We start from the raw sequence: 20,276 nt of genomic DNA on the forward strand, positions 1-20,276 counted from the left end.
TGTTATGCATGTTCTGTTGATATCCCTGGGGGAGCTGATCTTTTCTGAAGGGAAATGTTGTAGAGTGGTTCTGGTGGGAGATGGTGGGGTGGAGAGGAGTGGGGGACAGGAGGAGTAAAAGGAGGGGAAGCTATGGTCATGGTGTATTGTTTGAGAGAATTTAAGAAAAAAAAAAGAGTACTTCTTGCTTCTGCAGAGGACCCTGTTTTTTGTTTGTTTGTTTGTTTGTTTGTTTTGTTTGTTTTGTTAAACAAGACTTAAACAAGACTCACAGTTACTTGTAACTCTAGCTCCATTAAATTCAAATCACGTTTCTGGACTTTGAAGGTTCCTGCATGCACAGGGTACATATACATGCACTCAGGGATACACATACACACATGAAATAAAATAATGAACTCTTCAAAAACTGGTAGTGAGATTACAAATGCCTACTCTTCACAATCTAATAATAAAGGGGGAAAGTTTTGAAAACACTAGAATTAGGGAATTAATTCATAAAACAGGTGAGTCTGCCTTCAAGCAAATACAATTAACCATCACACATCTCCCTTTATCATGTTCTCAATCAAACTGTTTAAGGACTCCTTAGAATCTGTGGAACAAAGACCAGAAGGACAATTTCTAATTATAGTGCTTTCTTAGAATTACAATGACTTTTAGGTATTTGAAACCACAGAATTAGAATATGATGATAAAACATGGTTTAAATAGTATGGAAACTATCCACTGCAGATCATCATCTACCTATTCCTCTCGTCTTCCATTTGGGGAGCAAGGTAATGTTTCATATTTTTTCCTTTTATAGCATATACTAAAAAAAATATATCAAAGTCTGTTAATTCTCTCCAGCTAAATAAAAATCAAGATATAGTTTAAAATGCATTGCTTGAGCTTTTTTAAACTTATAGAAATTTGTCATTTATTTTCTTTTATTTTTTAGTAGTTAAAATGTTGACTCTAAAAGGTTTATTATGACACTGAATCTTGAGGTTGTATTCTAAAGTCAGTACTGAATAAGATAATGTGGCTTTGAACAAAAATCTAACAACTGTTCACTTTGCTTTTGGGCTTTGCATCATTTTCTTCAACTAGAAATTGAAGAAAACTTACATGCCAGCCATCACTGAAAATTATTCTAAAGATTCCAGGTGATACTATGAAATGTCTAGCTAGCACAATGACTCTCACATAGGAACTATTGAGCTACAAAAGTGCCTAGTTAAAAACTAACATTCAGAATATATTTCAAAAGTAAGCTTTAAAAATATGTACATTAGACATTAGAAAATTTTTATTGCAGTTTTTAATTTGGTTAAACAGAGAGAAGACATTTGTTTGTGGCTGTCAGTGAACATTAGAGACTTACTTGTCAATGCTGTAATATTAGAGATTGCTCTAGCTGAGCACGATCTCAGAGAAAGGGGGCAGACTCAGGTTCCACTCAAGAGCCATGCTAGGTAAAGGCTGATCATACTCCGTGGCAGCTTGGTACACCTTCAAATTGCTAGCTATGGTATAGCCAGAGTGTTTAGAGCCCTGACTCTCGGACAGGTCTCATTGCTATCTTCTAATTTTCTTTTTCAGAGAATAGGATGCCTTGGTTTACCTAAAAGCTAATTTCAGAAAGAGTTTCTGTTATATTTCATCTTCCACCTTATAATCATCCTTTGTAAAATGTACACCTGTTAAGATTACTTCTAGAAATCGAATGAATTGAAATATTCACATTTTAACAATTGGCTTTAATGTATGCCCTGTTAGCAAAAGACAGGGCTCAAAATAAATTGAGATATTACTATTTGTAGTTATAAAATTCTCCAAGATATTCTATTTTATTGATCTTCATTACCTTTATTCATTACATGTATAATAATACATAAATAAGTGTGTCACAGTTTCAATGACAGGATTAATTATAAATGTTCTACATGTTTTTATAGGAACAAGTAACCATGAAGTTCTTCATCTTTGCCTGCCTGGTGGTTGTTGCTCTGGCAAAGCACGTAAGTGAACAGGATTCCATGATGCTATGGCTTCTTTCTTAGTTTTGAAAGGAGTGAATCTTTTACTATGTGCAAAAGTTTCAGGCACTGTCAAGAATGAATAGAGAGTGAGCCTATTACCCTGGGATCTGTATCAGTGATAGTATTAGCCTGAACTTATGTGGTGTTCCAGGGTGGACGGTAGTGCTATAAATTGTCAACACTGAGGAGATTCAGAGAGTGTAGAATAATGAGAGAAAGGAGTTGCTTTCCTTCCACAATATGTTGTAATTTTAGTTAGCTCTACCGGGAGGAACCATTTCTTCTTGCAATGTGTTCGGAAGTATAAGAAATCTTCATCACCATCGTTTGGACTAACAAAGCCAGTTGGCAAGGAATTGAGAGAATTTTCTCATTTTTATTTTTTAAAAAATAGTATAAAAAGTAATGAGGACATAAACAGCAAAATGGCTCAGAGGATAAAGCACCTGGCACACAAGGATAAGGATGGAGTTTGGAGTCCCATGATCCATATAAACCCTCCCGTGGGCAGCTCAGCTGCCAGTCTAGAATTTAAGCCTTTGAAAACCAAAGATTATGCGACAGTGAATTTCAGAACAAGCTGGCTTGCTAGACTAGTCCATATCAGGGAACTCTGAATTCAAGAGAGAAACCTTGCCCCAGTGATTAAGGTAAGACCATATCAGGAAAGATCCCTAATGTAAACTTCAGGCACTGACACTCAAATCATATATGAGTGCATGTCCCTGCCTGCACATAGATACACACACACACACACACACACACACACACACATACACACACACACACACACACACCATGAATATAACAAAAAAGGGACATGATTGGAGTAAAAGTATTAGTAAACTTGGATTTGAAAGTAGCGTATTAACCAAAATATAAAACTAGTAAATGGACAATAATAATGTCACGTAATGCCAAGCACATAAACTATAATGCATTTTAAAATACTTTCTTTTCAGAGTTTATAGATCCGTCTACTGATATGATGCTTACCAATAATTTTACTTTCATCCTGAACCAAAACTCTAACTCTAAAGAATCCAATTTATTCAAAAAACAATATGATTTGGAAATATTATATAACAGTACCCTTTTCTTTATTTTTATTATTAGTCTAAGCAATTTCTTCTAAATAATAAAAGTCCTCCACCTAAAGGTGTTTTAGCATAATTAGCAAGTGATAGCTCAAGTTCTTCAAAACCACTGTGTCTGAGTTGCTCTATACTGATGTTTGGGACTTAGAGAACTTTTCAAAGAAAGCCCTTTTGCAATAAATTTATCTGAGAAACTGTTTTTCTTTTAGCCAGGTCTGTTTATTAATTTGTGTGTGTGTGTGTGTGTGTGTGTGTGTGTGTGTGTGTGTGTGTGTCTCAATACCCATGAGAAAGCTAGGGAACAGTTTGTAGGAGTTGGGAGGCATTGCCTTCTATCTTTTGGGTCCTAGGGATATACTCAGGACATCATACTTCATAGCAAGTACCTTTATCTGTCTCAGCTTTTCCTTTAAATTTCACTGTCTTAAGCAGTAGAAAAAGAAATAAGCCATAAATGTTAAATTTGTGCTTATTTTAATTTATACAGGAAATAAAGGATAAGTCCTCCAGTGAGGTAAGAGCCTTTATTATGAAGACTAGTTCTGCTACCTAATAGTAATTATATATCCTTGCTCATTCAGATTTTTAAAAATAGCAATAATACCACTATAAAAACCATAGAGAAAAAAAAACAATGTTCACCCATTGAAATAAAAATTATTGGGAAAATAAACCAAACCATACAACAGCATCAAATGTAGGTACTTTTCCTCATACTAATGGTGTCATAATACAGTGATTCTGATGTTAGCCCAGGAATCTGATTGTGTTGTTAATTATGATGTTATTGTGTTACATCGACTGCTGGAGTGTTGAATGCAGACAGGTCTGCTCCTCTCTTCTTCCCTTGCTTCATAACCAGATTTCAGTGCAATGGCACCCAACATGATGATTTTACTTAAACATCAAATAAATATTTTTTTAAAAAATACAAAGTGTAGCATAATATATACTTATAGTTCATTTTGCTTCCTGTTGTCACTTCAAAAATCATTACTGTAAAAGTCATAAATTATATAGTCACTATTCATCAATACTTATTTTGGTAGTATGGGTAAAAGATTTTGCAAGTAATCAATATTTATTATCATTTTTTCCAAGGAATCATCTGCCAGCATCTACCCAGGAGTAAGTCATAGCTTCTTATATTAAATATACTTTAAAATACTTTTCAATTTGTATGGATATAAAATTAATGTCATTTATTTCTTTTCAGAAGTCTAAGCTGGACAATAGCGTGTTCTTCCAAACAACTAAGGTAAAATTCGTTAATTAATTAATGTCTGCACTGCTGATTTGTCCAGATGGTTACCAGTTTTTTTCAACTTTTAACTTCAAATGGTCAGTATTTTCATAATCTTAATTAGCAATTATGCAATAATGTGAAAAGGTCACATAAGGATAGCTGTGTTTTTTGAAGCTACATTTTCAAAGGTTTATTTCAATATAAGCCCATAAAGTAGAGATAAAGTATTAGTATACTTCTCTCTAAGGAATATGGGTTTTCTCTTATTTCACACATAATATTGTAGGGGTAATGTGCCTAATTTTTTGTAACTTAGAAAACCACGGATAAAATGATGGGAGACTTTTATTCATCTTAACTATATGTCATTAACAATACTCATACTTGTTATGAAATGTTACTAGTCTCCCACAGACATTTCACAATACTCTCTTCTAGTCATTTCACCTCTAGTTGCTTAATCTAGCTGCACTAATTTTATTCTTTCCTGTTCCTCTATGTTTACCAAACTCCATTTAGATACCTGATAAAGTAAATCCTTTCCATATATTTCCCCAAATATGCTTAATATTCAATGCTTATAAATCATAATTTAAATGCATTATCTATATCCTTCTCATCTTGCATATTAGTAATCCAGTAGGAAATTAATATGGTATGGAGTTAAGGCAAATGCTGCTTCTTGAGGAATGTTGTTGAGGAAGCTGTCTTCTTGTCACCAATTATTTTGTTTTATTTTTAATTTATTTATCAAGGATTCTGCTAGCAGTTCATCCAGTGAGGTAAGACATTGTTTCTTCTGTTTTATTTTTTGAGAAATAGTGACTTGACCATTGTGTTACATAATCACTTGATAATTCCTAGGAAATGCACATATAAATATTCAGTGGAAGAAAGGGGTCTCAAAAATTATTTGATCATGACTTAAATTGTCTAAAGTCATAACGCCATGAGTAGTTCAATAAGAAACTCTGGTTAGGGTTAACGTTTCTAAATTTTATTAAATCTTTGATATGATGCTCTCATATTAAATGTGGAAAACCATTTCAATAGAGCCAGAAGGTGGTTTGGATCAGATATTCTATACGTTGCCAATACTTTCTACACCTATGGTTGATAAAAGCAATGCTGAAAGAGTGAAGTATGCCTTAAAAGGGGTTGACAGCACTGTGTTAGGTCTCAGTCTAGAGTCCCATGACCTTGGATGATGCCTAAGGTCTTCATAGCCAAAATCTCATAAAACAGGTTTTAGCCTTTCTGTATATAACTTAGTCTCAGACTGTGAGCCTCCAGCCATATCTGACACTGTGCAAAATCCATGAAGCTACCAACCAATCATGCTCCATCTCCAAACCCCTCTCTCCCATATTTTTCAGGAAGAGACTCAGGGTCTCACCATAACTTTGTAACCAAGGTTGACCTTGATTCCATAGTAAATTATACTGACTCAGATACAGAGTATGCTGAAATTGCAAGCATGAGTTAACATCAATGGCTGTTCTCATTTTTGTTTATCACTTTCATGCATTCCATGTTTAGAAATAAAAATATCTGAAAAAAGTAGTATTAACCAAGTGTTAAATTTAAAATATATTCTAATTATGCTATTATTTTTGTTGAGGAAAAAGGAGGCTTAGAGAGTTCTGACAAATATTTAGTTTATTTGATTCCTACATGATTGAATATCATAGTCCTGGGTTTGGAATATTTAAATACTTACCCCTGACTTTCTACTAAAATCATCGATATTTAATTATTGCTATATTACTTGAAAAAACCTACTATTCATGTTTTCCTTTAGGAATCTTCCGAGGAAGTCAGTGAAGTAAGTAGTTATAATTCGACTAAGTAACTTTATTAGCAACAGTTCTGTCCATATCTCTCTGACATAAGCAATATTTTAACAGAAAATTGTACAATCTGAAGAACAAAAGGTCAACCTAAACCAGCAGGTAAGTTTATCTTCATCTTATCATTTCTTCCCTATATGTTACACCAAATTCTGACAAAATTTGTTACCATAATATGTGAACATTATCTTTTAAAATATGGAATTTTAACAAGAACCAGGTAATCTAACTAAACTCAAAAGGATTTTAAAACTCAGAAAAATATTTTTAACTGATTTACTTCAGATATCTGTGTATTACCTCAGTCATGTAATTAGTCCAAATGCTTGTCTTTGAATCAATTAAAAAAAAAAAAAAACAAGACAGATAAGGACAAAGACCCCCCCATCTCCAGGAGACAACAGAAATGTATAGTTCAAGAAAGAATGAGAGTACTGAAACTGGGCAAATCCTTTCAACTAGAACTCCTCCAGCAGTTACTTAACTACTCCACACTACATCCTCCTTACCCCAAAATGTCCCACTAACACTACAGGTTGTCCAGGTGTAAAGAATAATTGCAAGCTACACAATAAAAAAGTTTCTAAAAATAAACAAAAGGATAACATTCATTGATCTTATACATGAAGATAAAAACATCCATTCTTAAGACTATCAGAAAAAAGCTGGGCATGGTGGCGCATGCCTTTAATCCCAGCACTTGGGAGGCAGAGGCAGGCAGATTTCTGAGTTCAAGGCCAGCCTCGTCTACAGAGTGAGTTCCAGGACAGCCAGGGCTACACAGTGAAACCTGTCTCGAAAAAAAAAAAAAAAAAAAAAAAAAAAAAAAAAAAAAAAAAAAAAGACTATCAGAAAAAAGGTTTCACATATATAAAACAGCCTGTTTTTTGTTTTTTTTTTTTTTTAAAAAGTTATCTAATACTTTTTTCTCACATATCTTTCTTGAGTGTTGTCCTCTGATACTATTCTCACTTTGGTGCCCATCTGACATTGACACCCCAGAAAAGAAACAGCAATATTCTACACATGAACGTAATTGGTATCTGTGTGCACTGGAAATGTGGGAGCTTTGGGTTTTGTTTTTTGTTTGTTTGTTTTGATTGGTTGGTTTGTTTTGTTTTGGTTGTATGTTTGTGTTTATGTTTTTTGTTTTGTTTGGTTTGGTTTGGTTTGGTTTGGTTTGGTTTATTTCTGATGTGGTTCAACTTAATGACATAGTTATATATAGGCAACTAGCCATGGCCAAACAAAGGTCTAGATTTCAGGATGAGATCTGAGATAAGTTCCCTATACAAGCCACTGTATTCATCCACTTGCCTTCTGGAAAAGTGATGCTGTAAGACATTAAGATGTTATCCTGTAACAAAGAAAGTACAAACATCACTGTTTCATAGTGCAGGCATCAACCTTCTTGAGCCAAATGTGAAAGGAGAAATTGTGATGTCAGATATTCCCTTGACAATTCTCAACTTCTGCATTTACATATTATTGTGTCTTTCACATACAGTAAAGCTTATTTCCAGGGTCCTAAATTAATGCCATCTGCAATTCTAAAATCCCCTTTAATGCATTGCATTCTATAATAAAAAATTCTTATGCTTTGTCAAACTGGCATAGTTTTGATATTTATAGAGATTTGATTTCATACAGATAAACTTGACCTATGAAGAATAGTCACTACATAAATACTGGTGCATTTATTTCCTTCTAGAAAAAATTCAAGCAATTTTCCCAGGAGTCTTCCTTTTCCCAATGTTGCACACCTCTTCACCAGCAGCAGCAGAGCAGTGTGAACCAGTGGCCCCAGCCTAATGCCATCCATAACACGCCCACCCAGGTGAGTGCTGCACTTCTACTTTGTGTCGATTTTACTGCTATCTTCATTTGAAAATAATTAAAATGGTTAACTGAAAAATACGTCCCAATCAATTCAAATACAGAAAGTAAAAACCTTTTACACAACATTTTAATAACATTTTCTAGAATATAAATTAAATCATATAACAATTAAGACCACTATTTAAAAGTGCTACGAATGATGCAGAGAAAAAGTAAATCACGCAAAACCATTCATGTGTGATTCGAAGTGTTTATGACAGAATGCCGTCTTTAAATATAATCTGAAGTCTAAGTTATTCAACCCAATTTTTAAAGTTCTACTTGATGTCTTCATTTCAGTATGGCTTTTGGCTTAGAGAAGCCTTTGAGTCAGGAGACACAGGTGTCATGTGTGTAACAACACAGAATGCAGCATCTTGTTCATAGCTTTACATGTGAAGTCAGACATACAGGGAGCCAGCTGCTGAACTAGGAACATAATCTATCCCCTTCCTTCTTTGTTTGGATTGTGAATTATTTTCCTAAGTGCCTATTATATAAAGCTAAGAAGCCATCATCATTTTACAGCAAATAACCTTTCATATTGTCTGGAACACTAGATAACTGTGACTATCTTTTTTATTTTATTTTTTTCACTTACATTCTGATCACAACCCCCTCCCTCCTCTCTCTGCAATCCCACTCTTACAAATCTCTCTCCTCATGACCCCTTCTCCTTCTCTGAGGAGAAGAGGAGTCCCACTTGAGTACCACCTCACCTTGTGGCATCTGGTCCCAGCAGGTATAGGCTCATCCTTTTCCACTGAGACCCAACCATACATTCCAAGTAGGAGGGAATGGGATCCAATGGCAGTGAACAGAGACTGAGTCAGCCGCTGTTGCACTTGTTAGGGGAGTTATATGAACATTAAACTACGTATTTGCTACAGTTGTGTACAGGGTCTAGGCCCAGATCCTGCATGTTTTCTGGTTGGTGGTGTCCTAGGCACTTAAAATCTGTATCTGAAGTAGAAACGTTTTAGTGTTTTATTTTGTCCAGGAGATGGCAGAGTTGTGATGCAAATACTGTACATTAGTTAGTAAATCTCACCTCTTAGCCAGCAATCAAATAATAGGCCTTTTTGCCCCCCCCCCCACAGCAGAACAAGTTATTTAATGTATAACTCCTTGCAATAGTAACCTTTCATTTTGAGGATTTCGTTTATGAGCAATGAAGTTGCATCAATCTGATCCCCCTCTTTCCTCTCCCACCTCAAATCCAAGACTGTTTATTCTTTAATCAATTGTTTCATAGAAAGCATATACAGGCATGTATGTATGTATGTATGTATGTATGTATGTATGTATGTATGTAACTTACTGGGATTGGCCGCCCTATCAGGAGGCCTGTCCTGGAGAAGATGGTTTCCCACGCTTTCAGAAATCATTGTCTGTAGCTCTTAATCCAGAGCTGAGACCCCATGAGAATCCCTGATCCGTGTGTGCATCACAATTGATGTTGCTGTCTTTAGCTGTTATTTTAGGCAACTTTATTGTAGAGATTTCCTAGGTGCAGCGTCCCTGCCATACCAAGAAGACACTATCTCACAGCAGATTCTCTGGTTCTCTAGCTTTGACAATATTTTTTAGTTCATCAATTTCTTCTTTCTTAGGTCCCACTTGTCTTAATAACTGTCTTCTTAATTTTTGTTTGGTTGGTGGCTTCCTCAAAATACTTTTGCTTGGCTAGAGGTAAATTTCAGTTATAAATAGGTGGCAAAAATACTATGACTTTGTCACATTTCCATTCTTAAGCTATTTGCATCAATAAGCTATTTTGCTTATTCCTTCTAGACTAGAAGATGCCTGCTTCATACCACTATTTCCAACACTTATTATAAAACTAAGTTCATATTTCTTAACTGTGGAATATAGGATACTAAAATATCATGGCACTCTTTATCACATTTCCATAGACAAGACACTATGATTTTAAATATGACAGTGCTATTATCTATTGCTAAACCCTAAAGCTACTCTCAAATATAAGACATATTTAGAAAAAATATTTTTTAAAGGCAGAATCATTTGTATCTTGCTATTATAGACAGATATAGGTATTTTTCCAATCAATCACAAATGTACAAGAAAGGGTTATTCTACTTAATTTCTGGGTAGAACACACACTAAAACAGAAAAATAAAAATCTTCTGAGATAAGTTTTCTCTCATGAAAACAAAATCCAATACCAGATAACGCTGCACTAGAATTAAAACTCTTATTTTATACATAAGGTTAGACTCACAGAAACAAATTTTTATGTAGCAATGATAAAAATCTACATGGGAACAGACAAGTGCAGAGTAATGTTCAAATTTAGCAAGAGAGATTTGCACAGCACTGGATCATATCAAATCACTTCCACTTTGGTTGGCAGTCACTGAACTAAGTCATGCCCATTGATAGTTTGTAATCTGTGCTTTTCATAAATGTAATCGAGTTCTCATATCAGTGATGACTTTGAAAACGTCTATTTATGTCAAATGCCAGCTGCCTAAAGTCACCTAGAATGGCATCCCATGGCTTACCTAGTTTTATTCCCTGTATTTCATTTATGATAATTGAGAGGAGTGCTAGAGAAAGAACTATTTCACTACAGAAATAATTTGTATATTATTTTTATTCCTCTCCCTAGGAATCCATCAGCACCTCTGTGGAGGTGAGTCATGGCTGCTAAAGTTACAAAGATTTTTAAAGCTGTGTTTTTAATTTTATAGTTAGTTATTGCAAGAGTGTTATTTACTTAGCACCAAAGTCTGCAGGACTAAGTTGAACTAAAGTCTAATTTCCTGTGAGAAATGGAGATCTTATTATTTAGGGTTTCAATTGTTATAATATAGTTTTAAGTGTACTATTATTAGAGTTACTTAGCTAAGCTAATATTTACTAATTTTTCTGAAATTATCTCTCATTCAAAATTGTATATAAAGTCCACCCAAGGCACAGGTATGAATATTTTATATACAAATACTTACTTAGCATAATTGTAGCAAACACAATATTATTTAGAATGTTTTGTTATGCTAATAAAGTTGAACTCATAATTTTATCCATTTATTTAGGAAGCATGTAATCAAATACTAGCTCATTTAAAAGATTCTTGAGAGTGGAAACAAGACAATGAGTAAAACAGGCAAACTCCATTTAGAGTTTGTATTCAAAAAAGCACTAAATGTATGATTCTATTATTTGAAGAATTCAAACAGATACGGATATTTTATATACAAATATACAAACAGTGAACAAATCATTGTCCTTAAGTTTATGGCAGATGGGCTATTTCTAAGAATAAGTTTGGAAAAGTAAATAGAGTTTTCAAGTCACTATGTTTCATTTTTTTTGTTTGCTTTCTTTAAGGAAATCCTGAAGAAGATTATTGATATGGTAAGTTTTTTTAGTTTTATGTGATTGTACGTGACTTAAAATGTTTATAATATTGTTACTGGCTATAAAAAACCTGTCTATAATTCATTAATATATAAAAAATGTGCATAAATCTCTTATTCAAATTATCACATCATTCAATCCCAAGACAATATTATTTTAAAAAATTGAAGTAATTAAAATTTTGGCATTTTGATATGAATGTGTTTCTGAAAGTAAATATGGTCTATATTTTAAAATCAATTACTTGATATACTCCCTGATGATTGTAGAGATACAAGCATAGAATATATCTTTATTTTAAATGATTTAGATTAAGTACTCACATAGTAAAACTGCATCACAGTTTTTCTCTGCATCCAAGCTTCTCCTTTTCAAAATTAAGGTGTTTCAAGTGATTAGTGTCAAACAACAGCAGATTACGTATCCATATACGGAGTCTAAGATCTCAATAAATTAACACAGGCTTTATAGTTAGAGTACTTACCTATGCTCTGTTACCCTGGTGCAGCATTTAATTACTCTGCTCTTGTTATCTACTTTATCTTTAACTGAAAAATAAATACAAGAATAGAAGAGATACTCTAAAGATTTTTGTAATATATATAAACTCTGTCATAAAATGCTGAAGATACAAAAATGATTTCAGCAAATTCTACCACCCTTCCATTAATAGCATATCACAACCATGCACACATTCACTGGAAATTAAAATAAAACTTTCCATTCATAAGAACTAGGACTCCATGTTGGAAGCTGTACTTATCTTCTGGACTTGTCCACAGTAAAATCAATTTAACAAGCTTTAAAGAATTGAGTCGAAGTACATATAAAATATATGGCAAGGGCTATTCAGAAAGCTCTATACATACTCTATAGAGGATGCAAGGGAGTGATGTTAAGAGAGACTGAACAACCAGATCAGAGGCATGGCTTCCCCAAAATCATTGTAATAAATCATTCTAACATTCTCCAACTGTAAAGGCCAGACATGAAAACATACGTGAAGAAAATTATCAAGCTTATTAAAATGTTTTCATTTCTTTCTGACATACAGAATTTCCTTTAACTTTTACACTGCCTGTGTATGAAATAATAATATTTCTTCCATTTAACAGTGCATTCTATAACACAAAAATGGTTATGATTTTAGAATAACTTTTGTATAGAGTCTTCCTGGAGTAATTTAGAAAGTAGCTAATATTAGCTTCTGTTCCTCTCTGTTAAGAAGCTTAGATTAACTTGAGTATTTTTTTGATATTTTCATTTCTTTTAGATCAAGTACATCCAATATCAACAGGTCACCATCCCCCAACTTCCCCAAGCTCTTCATCCCCAGATACCTGTGAGCTACTGGTACCCCAGTAAGGATTACACCTTCCCAAATGCTCACTATACGGTATGTGCCTATGAAAATATGGTAAAATATAATATTAGCACATAAACAATATAATTAAATATAATATAAATACAGTCATCGGGCTCACAAAAAGTGATGTAATAAGATGCAATAACATTTGTTTCACATAGAAATAAACTACAGTTTACGTTTAAAATGTCAAGGACATTAAACTCATTATTTAATTGGAGCACTTGTAATTGTAACAAGAATAGTAATTGTTGATTGTAACAGTCATCAACAAAGAATTGCATTGATAATCTATTTGCATTTCTTACATGCAGTAATTTTCAGGAAAATGAAAGATTCAGCAGTGCACAAAATGTGTCCCTTTTATTTTTATTATTTTTAGTTATGTGCATGCTTATGTGACTGTCAGTATGGGCATATGATTGCAAACCCACATGAGTAGCATATCCCTCTAGAACTGTAGTTATGTGTGGTTATGAGCTACACAGCATGGCTCCAGAGAATGGAAATCAAGTTCTGGGCAAGAAAAGCATGAACTTTAATTACTCAGCCATCTCTCCAGTTCCAGCTTTTCAGAATAAATATCGCCTTCATTTGTACAGTTATTTTCTGTGGTATAAGCATGGAGTATTATTAATTTTATAAATATCCAAAGGTTAAAGGAGCAGAGTGATTTGCAAGTTGTTCTCGGTAGTTCTGCTTCCATACACTTGCTAAAAGGCCTCAGGCTTGCTATGCTCTTTCCCCACTACCATGCATAGAAAAGGATGGAGCACAAAACTGAAAAGTTTGTATAATTATTAGCGATTTGACATTAAATCCTTAGAACTGAGCCCTAAGTGTGATAGTTATCTTCAAGGTACTTCCAACTTTTACTTTTTGGATTGAGTTTTCTGCTAGGAAGCAACCATTAGATAAGCTTCATCATAGAATGTAAAATTTGTACTTTAGTTTCAATGTTAGATACCTAGAAAGAATATAAGATACTTTATGTGAAAGGCAAAGAGTCTTAGAGAATTAAAATGTATTGTACTTTCTTCTCTCAGAGATTCTACTAAGATTCCTAAAATAACTGCTGCTACCTAGCTATAGGTAAGTGCCGTTTGGATGGAACACTGAGCAACATTTTCAGCAACAATTCCAGAATAGCACACAACATTGGATGGAAAAAAAATCACACTTCAACTATTTAGTTATATTTTAAATTACTGCTTCACTAAAAATATTGCAAGTTTTGCCACAAATTCTTGATTTTTCAATTGGTTCTCTGTATAACTTGGATGCATATACTAATTGGGTAAGTAAATTATATGAAAGTTCCCTTGTGGGATGGAATGAACTCAACCAGAAGTAATAAAACTGAGCAGAAGATGTCAAAGCACCAGTGTCCATGTTGATGCACACTTGATATATTGCTTTGCACCTCACATGAAATGTCTTCCTCACAGAAGACATATATGTTTAGCCTTCTGTACATAGAGATGAAGGTATATTTCTAAGTATTCCTTCTTAAAGATTTTAGGCTATTTATAATTTCTCCTCTTTAGAATAAGTGGTATATCTGGGAGTGTAGGTATGTCTCAATTATTGTAAACATTACATATGATAACTTTTTAAAATTGTGTGGGAAAATTAATTCTTAACTAGACCTTAGTAATAATTAACAGCTACTATGTCAGCATTAGTGCATCATTACTACTTCATCAATTAGAGTTAGTTATAAATAATTACATTTTGCCACCCTGTATATTTGAATGTTCATGTAGATCTCATATATATGCATATTGTATAATTTTGGATAATATGTTTTTATAATCCATTATTTTCCTTTTGTTCATAGGCTTGAGTAGAAAATTGGTTTCTTCGTGGTTTCCCCATCACCTCCTACTATTAACATTCCCTAAGATGCTTCTTGAAAAGACAACAATATTGAGCCAGAAGAAGAGAGAGTGGGATATTTTCTGTATTGTTTGTAATCTTTTTGGATTGAGTTGTGTGTTCCAACTTTGGACTGTGGAGCCGTATTAACTGCATTGTTTAATTGAAGTCTTTTCAGTACTACTTCTGAGATAAGAACCAAAATATCTCTCGCCAAGACATTAAAGTTTTAAACGCATTTTACCGTGTGATCTTTTCGCCCAGATTCACATTGAGACCAGGCCACTCTCAATAAAAACAACCACTTCTTGGAAAATACGAATGCAATAACCATAGAGGGCAAGGATTTTCCAAATTTTAGGTCGTTAACTCTAAGTTGTCCTTTCATATCTTTGAATGCTTGGAGATTTATTGGCTTTAATCATTTCCATATTCTTACCAGTGAACACCAATAGTTTAACTTTTTTCTTGCTTCTCTATCCATACACCTAACTCACCCCAAAATTCTGCCACAGTTCTCACTGTAGCCATACTCTCTGCTTGAGAGATAATAAAGCTGGAGAGGCAAGTTAGCCTTGACAAATGGAAACATTTAATAATCTTCCATCAGGAGTTTTAAAGAACTATGATATAATGAGCAACTTTTTAAAAAGATATGTAATAACTTTTTTATTACTTATATTTATTTATTTATTTACATCCCAGATGTTGTCCTTTCTCCTGGTTCCCTTGCAGAGTTCCTCCCATCACCCCCTGTCCATTTCCCCTCTGAGAGAGCATTCTCCTCTGCCCCATATTCCTCCACCCTGGTGTGTCAAGTCTCTGTAGGATTAGGGCCATCCTCTCCCTCTGAGGTCAAACATGAGAGCCCATATGTGTCAGGGGTTACAGAGAAGCTCGTATATGCTCTTTGGTTGATAGATCAGTCTCTGGGAGCTTCCAGGGGTCCAAATTATTTAATGCTGTTGGTCTTCCTATGGAGTTTCCATTTCCTCGAGGGCCTTCAATCTTTCCTGTAACTCTTCCATGGGGTTCTCCAATCTCTGTCCAATGTCTGTTGTTTTTCTGTGTGTATCTGCATCTGTCTCAGTCAGCTTCTGGCTAAAGCCTCTCTCACAGAGATGCTCTGCTAGGTTCCTCTCTGCAAGCACAACATAGCATCACTAATAATGTGAAGGATTGGTGCCTCCCCAGGGGAAGGGTCTCAAAATGGTCTGGTCATGGGCCAGCCATTTCTTCAGTCACTGCTCCATCTTTGACCCTGAATTTCTTTTAGACAGTACTAATTTTGTGTCAGAAGTTTGGTAGGTGGGTTGATGTTCCCATTCTCTGACTAGGGGTCCTGATGGCTACAGGAGGTAGTCTCTTCAGGCTCCATATCCCAACTATTGAGAATTTCTGCTAAGGTCTCCTGCATTGAGTCCTGGGAGCCTCCCTCATCCGGGTCTCTGGGATTTCTTAGAGAATATCCCAATCCCTGACCCCTGGCAGCAACATATTCTCATTCCTTCTCCTGGCCCTCTGGGACTCACTCCTGTCTCTCCACATGCTTGATCCTGCCCGGGTATTTCCTTAGCCCTCCTCTCACAAACACAGACCCCTCCCTCCTTCTGCCTCCCATGACTGTTTGGTTCCCCCTTTTAAATGGGATTCAAGCGTCGTTCACTTGGGCCTTCTTTCTTGTTTTACTTCTTTGGGGCCTGTGAGGTGTATCATAGGTATTCTGATCTTTTTGGCCAATATCCAAAATAATATCAGTGAGTACATACGATGCATGTCCTTTTGGGTCTTGGTAACCTTACTCAGGATGATATTTTCAAGTTCCACCCATTTGCCTGCAAAATTCATGATGTCCTCATTTTTCATCGCTGAATAGTATTCCATTGTGTAAATGAACCACATTTTCTGTATCCATTATTCAAATGAGAGATCACTGAGTTGCTTACAGTTTCTAGCTACTATTATTAAAGCTGCTATGAACATAGTGGAGCATGCATCCTTAGGTATATGTCTAGGAGTGGTATAGCTGGGTTTTCAGGTAGAACTATTTCCAGTTTTCTGAAGAACTGCCAAATTGATTTCCAGAGTGGAAGAGTGTTTCTCTTTCTCCATATCCTTGCCACCATGTACAGTCACTTGAGTGTTTTCTTCAGTTTTGATTGATGTAAGGTGGAGTCTCAGGGTCGTATTCATTTGCATTTTCCTGGTGAGTACAGATGTTGAACCTTTCTTTAAGTGTTTCTCAGTTCTTCCAGATTCCTCTGTTAAGAATTCTCTGTTTAGTTCTATCCTCCAATCTTAGATCAGGTTATTGAGCTTTTGAGTCTAACTTCTTGAATTTTTATATACTTTGGATATTAGCCCTTGGTTGGATGAAGGGTTAATGAAGATCTTTTCCCAATATGTAGGTTGTCATTTTGTACTATTGACAGTGTCCTTTGCCCCAAAGAAGCTTTTCGGTTTCATAATGTCCCATTTATTAACCCTCGACCCTTCGTTTCTGAGCCATTGAGATTCAGAAATTTTCTCCTGTGCCATTGTGTTCAAGGCTGGTTCTCACTTTCTCTTCCATTATAATCAGTGTGTCTGGCAATTTTGACTTGAGTTTTGTATAGGGCGATACAGATCTATTTGCATTTTTCTACATGCATACATCCAGTTATACCAGCACCATTTGTTGTAGATGATCTCCCTGTTCCATCATCTGGGTTTGGATTCTTTGTTAAGAATCAAGTGTCCTCAGGTGTGTGGGTTTATTTCTGGATTTTCAACTCAATTTCCTTGTTCCACCTTTCTGTTTTTGTAACAATACCATACAGTTTTTAATACTATTTCTCTGTATTACAGCTTTAGGTCAGGGATGGTGATACTTCCCGAAGTTCTTTTACTGGTCAAGATCATTTTGGCTACCCTGAGATTCCTGTTTCTCTACATGAAATAGTGAATTGTTCTCAGGAGTTTTGTTCTATTGGGAGTTTTGAACAAATGTTGAGTACCTATGATATGATGAGCAACTCTTTAGATGTCTTACAGAAAGATCAAAGACCTCTCCCTCTTCACACTATTCACATTTTATTCATTGAAATAAAATAACAAGGAAGGAAAAGAGCAATGGGTGACATGTTGCAGGGCAATGAATTCGCTAAGCAAGAATAAAACAAAGCAACAAGAGGCAATAATTTACTTGCCCGCCTTTTAGAAAGGGTGGGCAAGTAAATTATTTATAGATGCTGGAGGAAGTTTGAGCATTGAAGTAGGAATTGTGTCTGCAGGAGCTACAGGACTAAAATTCTGAGAGAATAAACAGTTAAAGCAAATGCATACAGTAAATGGAGAAGGAGGGAACATTATGAGAACATTAGAGAGTGGAAAGAACTTTCTAAAAATACACCACTGATGCAAGAGGTAAATTGTCCTGGGACTGACACTTCCATTAATCAGTTGATTTGACATGATAGATATAAAAGAATCATTTGCAGATCAAAATAATTATATAATGTACATTTTGGAAAGGTGAACTTTTCCAATTACTTAAGGATCCCTATCATATTCAGGTGTTATTGTTTCCATCTTCCTCATATGGACTTTATCACAGATCATTTTTAATATCTTTTTATTAGATGTTTTCTTTATTTACATTTCAAATGTTATCCCTCTGAAAACCCACTATCCCTTCTGCCATTCTCCTGATCACCAACTCACTCACTCCCAATCCCTGGCCCGTGTATTCCCCTATACTGGGGCATACAACTTTCACAGGACACAGGGCCTCTTCTCCCAGTGATGGCCAACTAGACTATCCTCTGCTACATATGCAGCTAGAGCCACGAGACCCTCCATGTGCTTTCTTTTGTTTGGTGGTTTAGTACCAGGGAGCTCTGGAGATATTGGTTAGTTCATATTGTTGTCTCTCCAATGGGCCTGCAAATCCCTTCAGCTCCCTGGGTACTTTCTCTAGCTCCTTCATTGGGAACTCTGTGCTCTGTCCAATGAATGGCTGTGAACATCCATTTCTGTATTTGTCAGACACTGGCAGAGCCTTTCAGGAGACAGCTACATCAGGCTCCTGTCAGCAAGCTCTTGTTGTCATCCACAGTAGTGTCTGATTTTGGTGGTTGTCTATGAGATGGATCCCCAGGTGGGGCAATCTCTAGATAATCATTCCTTCAGACTCTGCTTCATACCTTGTCTCTGTAACTCCTTCCATGGGTATTTTGTTCCCCCTTCTAAGAAGGATAGAAGTATCCACAATTTGGTATTCCTTCTTCTTGACTTTCATGTGTTTTGCAAATATCTTGGGTATTCTAAGTTTCTGGGCTAATATCCACTTATCAGTGAGTGCATATCATGTGTGTTCTTTTGTGATTGGGTTACCTCACTCAGAATGATATACTCCAGATTCATCCATTTGTCTAAAAATTTCATAAATTCATTGTTTTTAATAGCTTAGTAGTACTCCATTGTGTAAATGTACCACATTTTTTAATCCATTCCTCTGTTGAAGGACATCTGGATTCTTTCCAGCTTCTTGCTATTGTAAATAAGAATGCTGTGAACATAGTGTAGCATGTGTCCTTATTACATGTTGGAGCATCTTCTGGGTATATGCCCAGCAGTGGTATTGCTGGATCCTCTGCTAGTACTATGTCAGATTTTCTGAGGACCTGTCAAACTGATTTCCAGAGTGGTTGTACCAGCTTGCAATTCCACCAGCAATGGAGGAGTGTTCCTCTTCCTCTGTATCCACTCCAGCATCTGATGTCAATTGAGTTTTTGATCTTAGCCATTCTGACTGGTGTGAGGTGGAATCTCAAGGTTGTTTTATTTGCATTTCCCTGATGACTATGGATGTTGAACATTTCTTTTAGGTGCTTTTCATCCTTTTGGTATTCCTGAGTTGAGAATTCTTTGTTTAGCTCTGTACCCCATTTTTAATGGTGTTATTTTGTTCTCTGGAGTCTGTCTTCTTGAGTTCTTTGTATATACTCACGATAGGTTTTGTTAAGTATTTCTCTATTAATGAAAGACCTTTTTTTACTTTCAAAGCGTAAAATTGGATCATCAAGATAGAAACTGATTTTTCATTAGTGCAAATGAAAGAAAAGACTTGGTGTTCTGTCTGTAATTCAGTCTTCTGAAACAATCCGTTGATGGAATATGAAATCTCAAACAAGACAAAAAATTGAAGATTTATATTCATTATCTGTCAGTGAGCCATAATGGGATAAACTAATAACTAGCAGGTGGTCATCCTGAAGTGGCCTGCCTTGGATTATTATATAATTTGTGACAGGTGAGCCCTCATTAAGCAAGGCTGTAAGGAACTAATTTTAGGAAACAGTCCTGCTATTAATATGCTTTTCCTATTACTATTAAACATATATAACAATCACTAAAGTAGGAGCATACCCCCTTTGAAGCAGATCTCTGCAGATCCACAAAGATGTACTATCTTGGAGTGATACTATATAGACACATAGATGACTTAAGCCTTAATGATGATCCTATAAGAATTCCTAAAATTATATCTGTGAATATTAAGCTCTT

At 35.2% G+C, this 20,276-nt stretch overlaps 1 protein-coding gene across 5 annotated transcripts; it reads left to right on the plus strand.

Annotated features, from left to right (window-relative positions):
* Positions 1 to 618: 618 nt before the first annotated feature.
* On the plus strand, positions 619 to 14,967 carry Csn1s2a (casein alpha s2-like A). Of its 5 annotated transcripts, none has more exons than NM_007785.2 (14): positions 619 to 779; positions 1,944 to 2,006; positions 3,612 to 3,638; positions 4,226 to 4,252; positions 4,341 to 4,382; positions 5,126 to 5,152; positions 6,172 to 6,195; positions 6,278 to 6,322; positions 7,932 to 8,057; positions 10,734 to 10,757; positions 11,456 to 11,482; positions 12,759 to 12,881; positions 13,898 to 13,943; positions 14,692 to 14,967. In NM_007785.2, exons 2-13 carry the CDS (start codon positions 1,956 to 1,958, stop codon positions 13,907 to 13,909), a joined length of 555 nt encoding a protein of 184 aa, NP_031811.1. In that variant the 5' UTR covers positions 619 to 779; positions 1,944 to 1,955; the 3' UTR covers positions 13,910 to 13,943; positions 14,692 to 14,967. The 5 variants fall into 5 exon arrangements, with proteins under 5 accessions (NP_031811.1, NP_001291694.1, NP_001291698.1 ...); NM_001304765.1 differs by having other exon boundaries at positions 4,344 to 4,382; NM_001304769.1 differs by lacking the exon at positions 10,734 to 10,757.
* Positions 14,968 to 20,276: the final 5,309 nt, after the last annotated feature.

The sequence above is a fragment of the Mus musculus genome, chromosome 5, assembly GCF_000001635.26.
Source record: "Mus musculus strain C57BL/6J chromosome 5, GRCm38.p6 C57BL/6J".
Taxonomy (NCBI): Eukaryota; Metazoa; Chordata; class Mammalia; order Rodentia; family Muridae; genus Mus; species Mus musculus.

Bases quoted from the DNA above. Each gene is read 5' to 3' on its own strand.
- Csn1s2a (NM_007785.2), top strand. From the start codon at position 1,956: ATGAAGTTCTTCATCTTTGCCTGCCTGGTGGTTGTTGCTCTGGCAAAG. The intron at 3,639-4,225 runs GTAAGAGCCTTT...ATTTTTTCCAAG, and splicing joins AGGATAAGTCCTCCAGTGAG to GAATCATCTGCCAGCATCTA. The intron at 10,758-11,455 runs GTGAGTCATGGC...GCTTTCTTTAAG, and splicing joins CCATCAGCACCTCTGTGGAG to GAAATCCTGAAGAAGATTAT.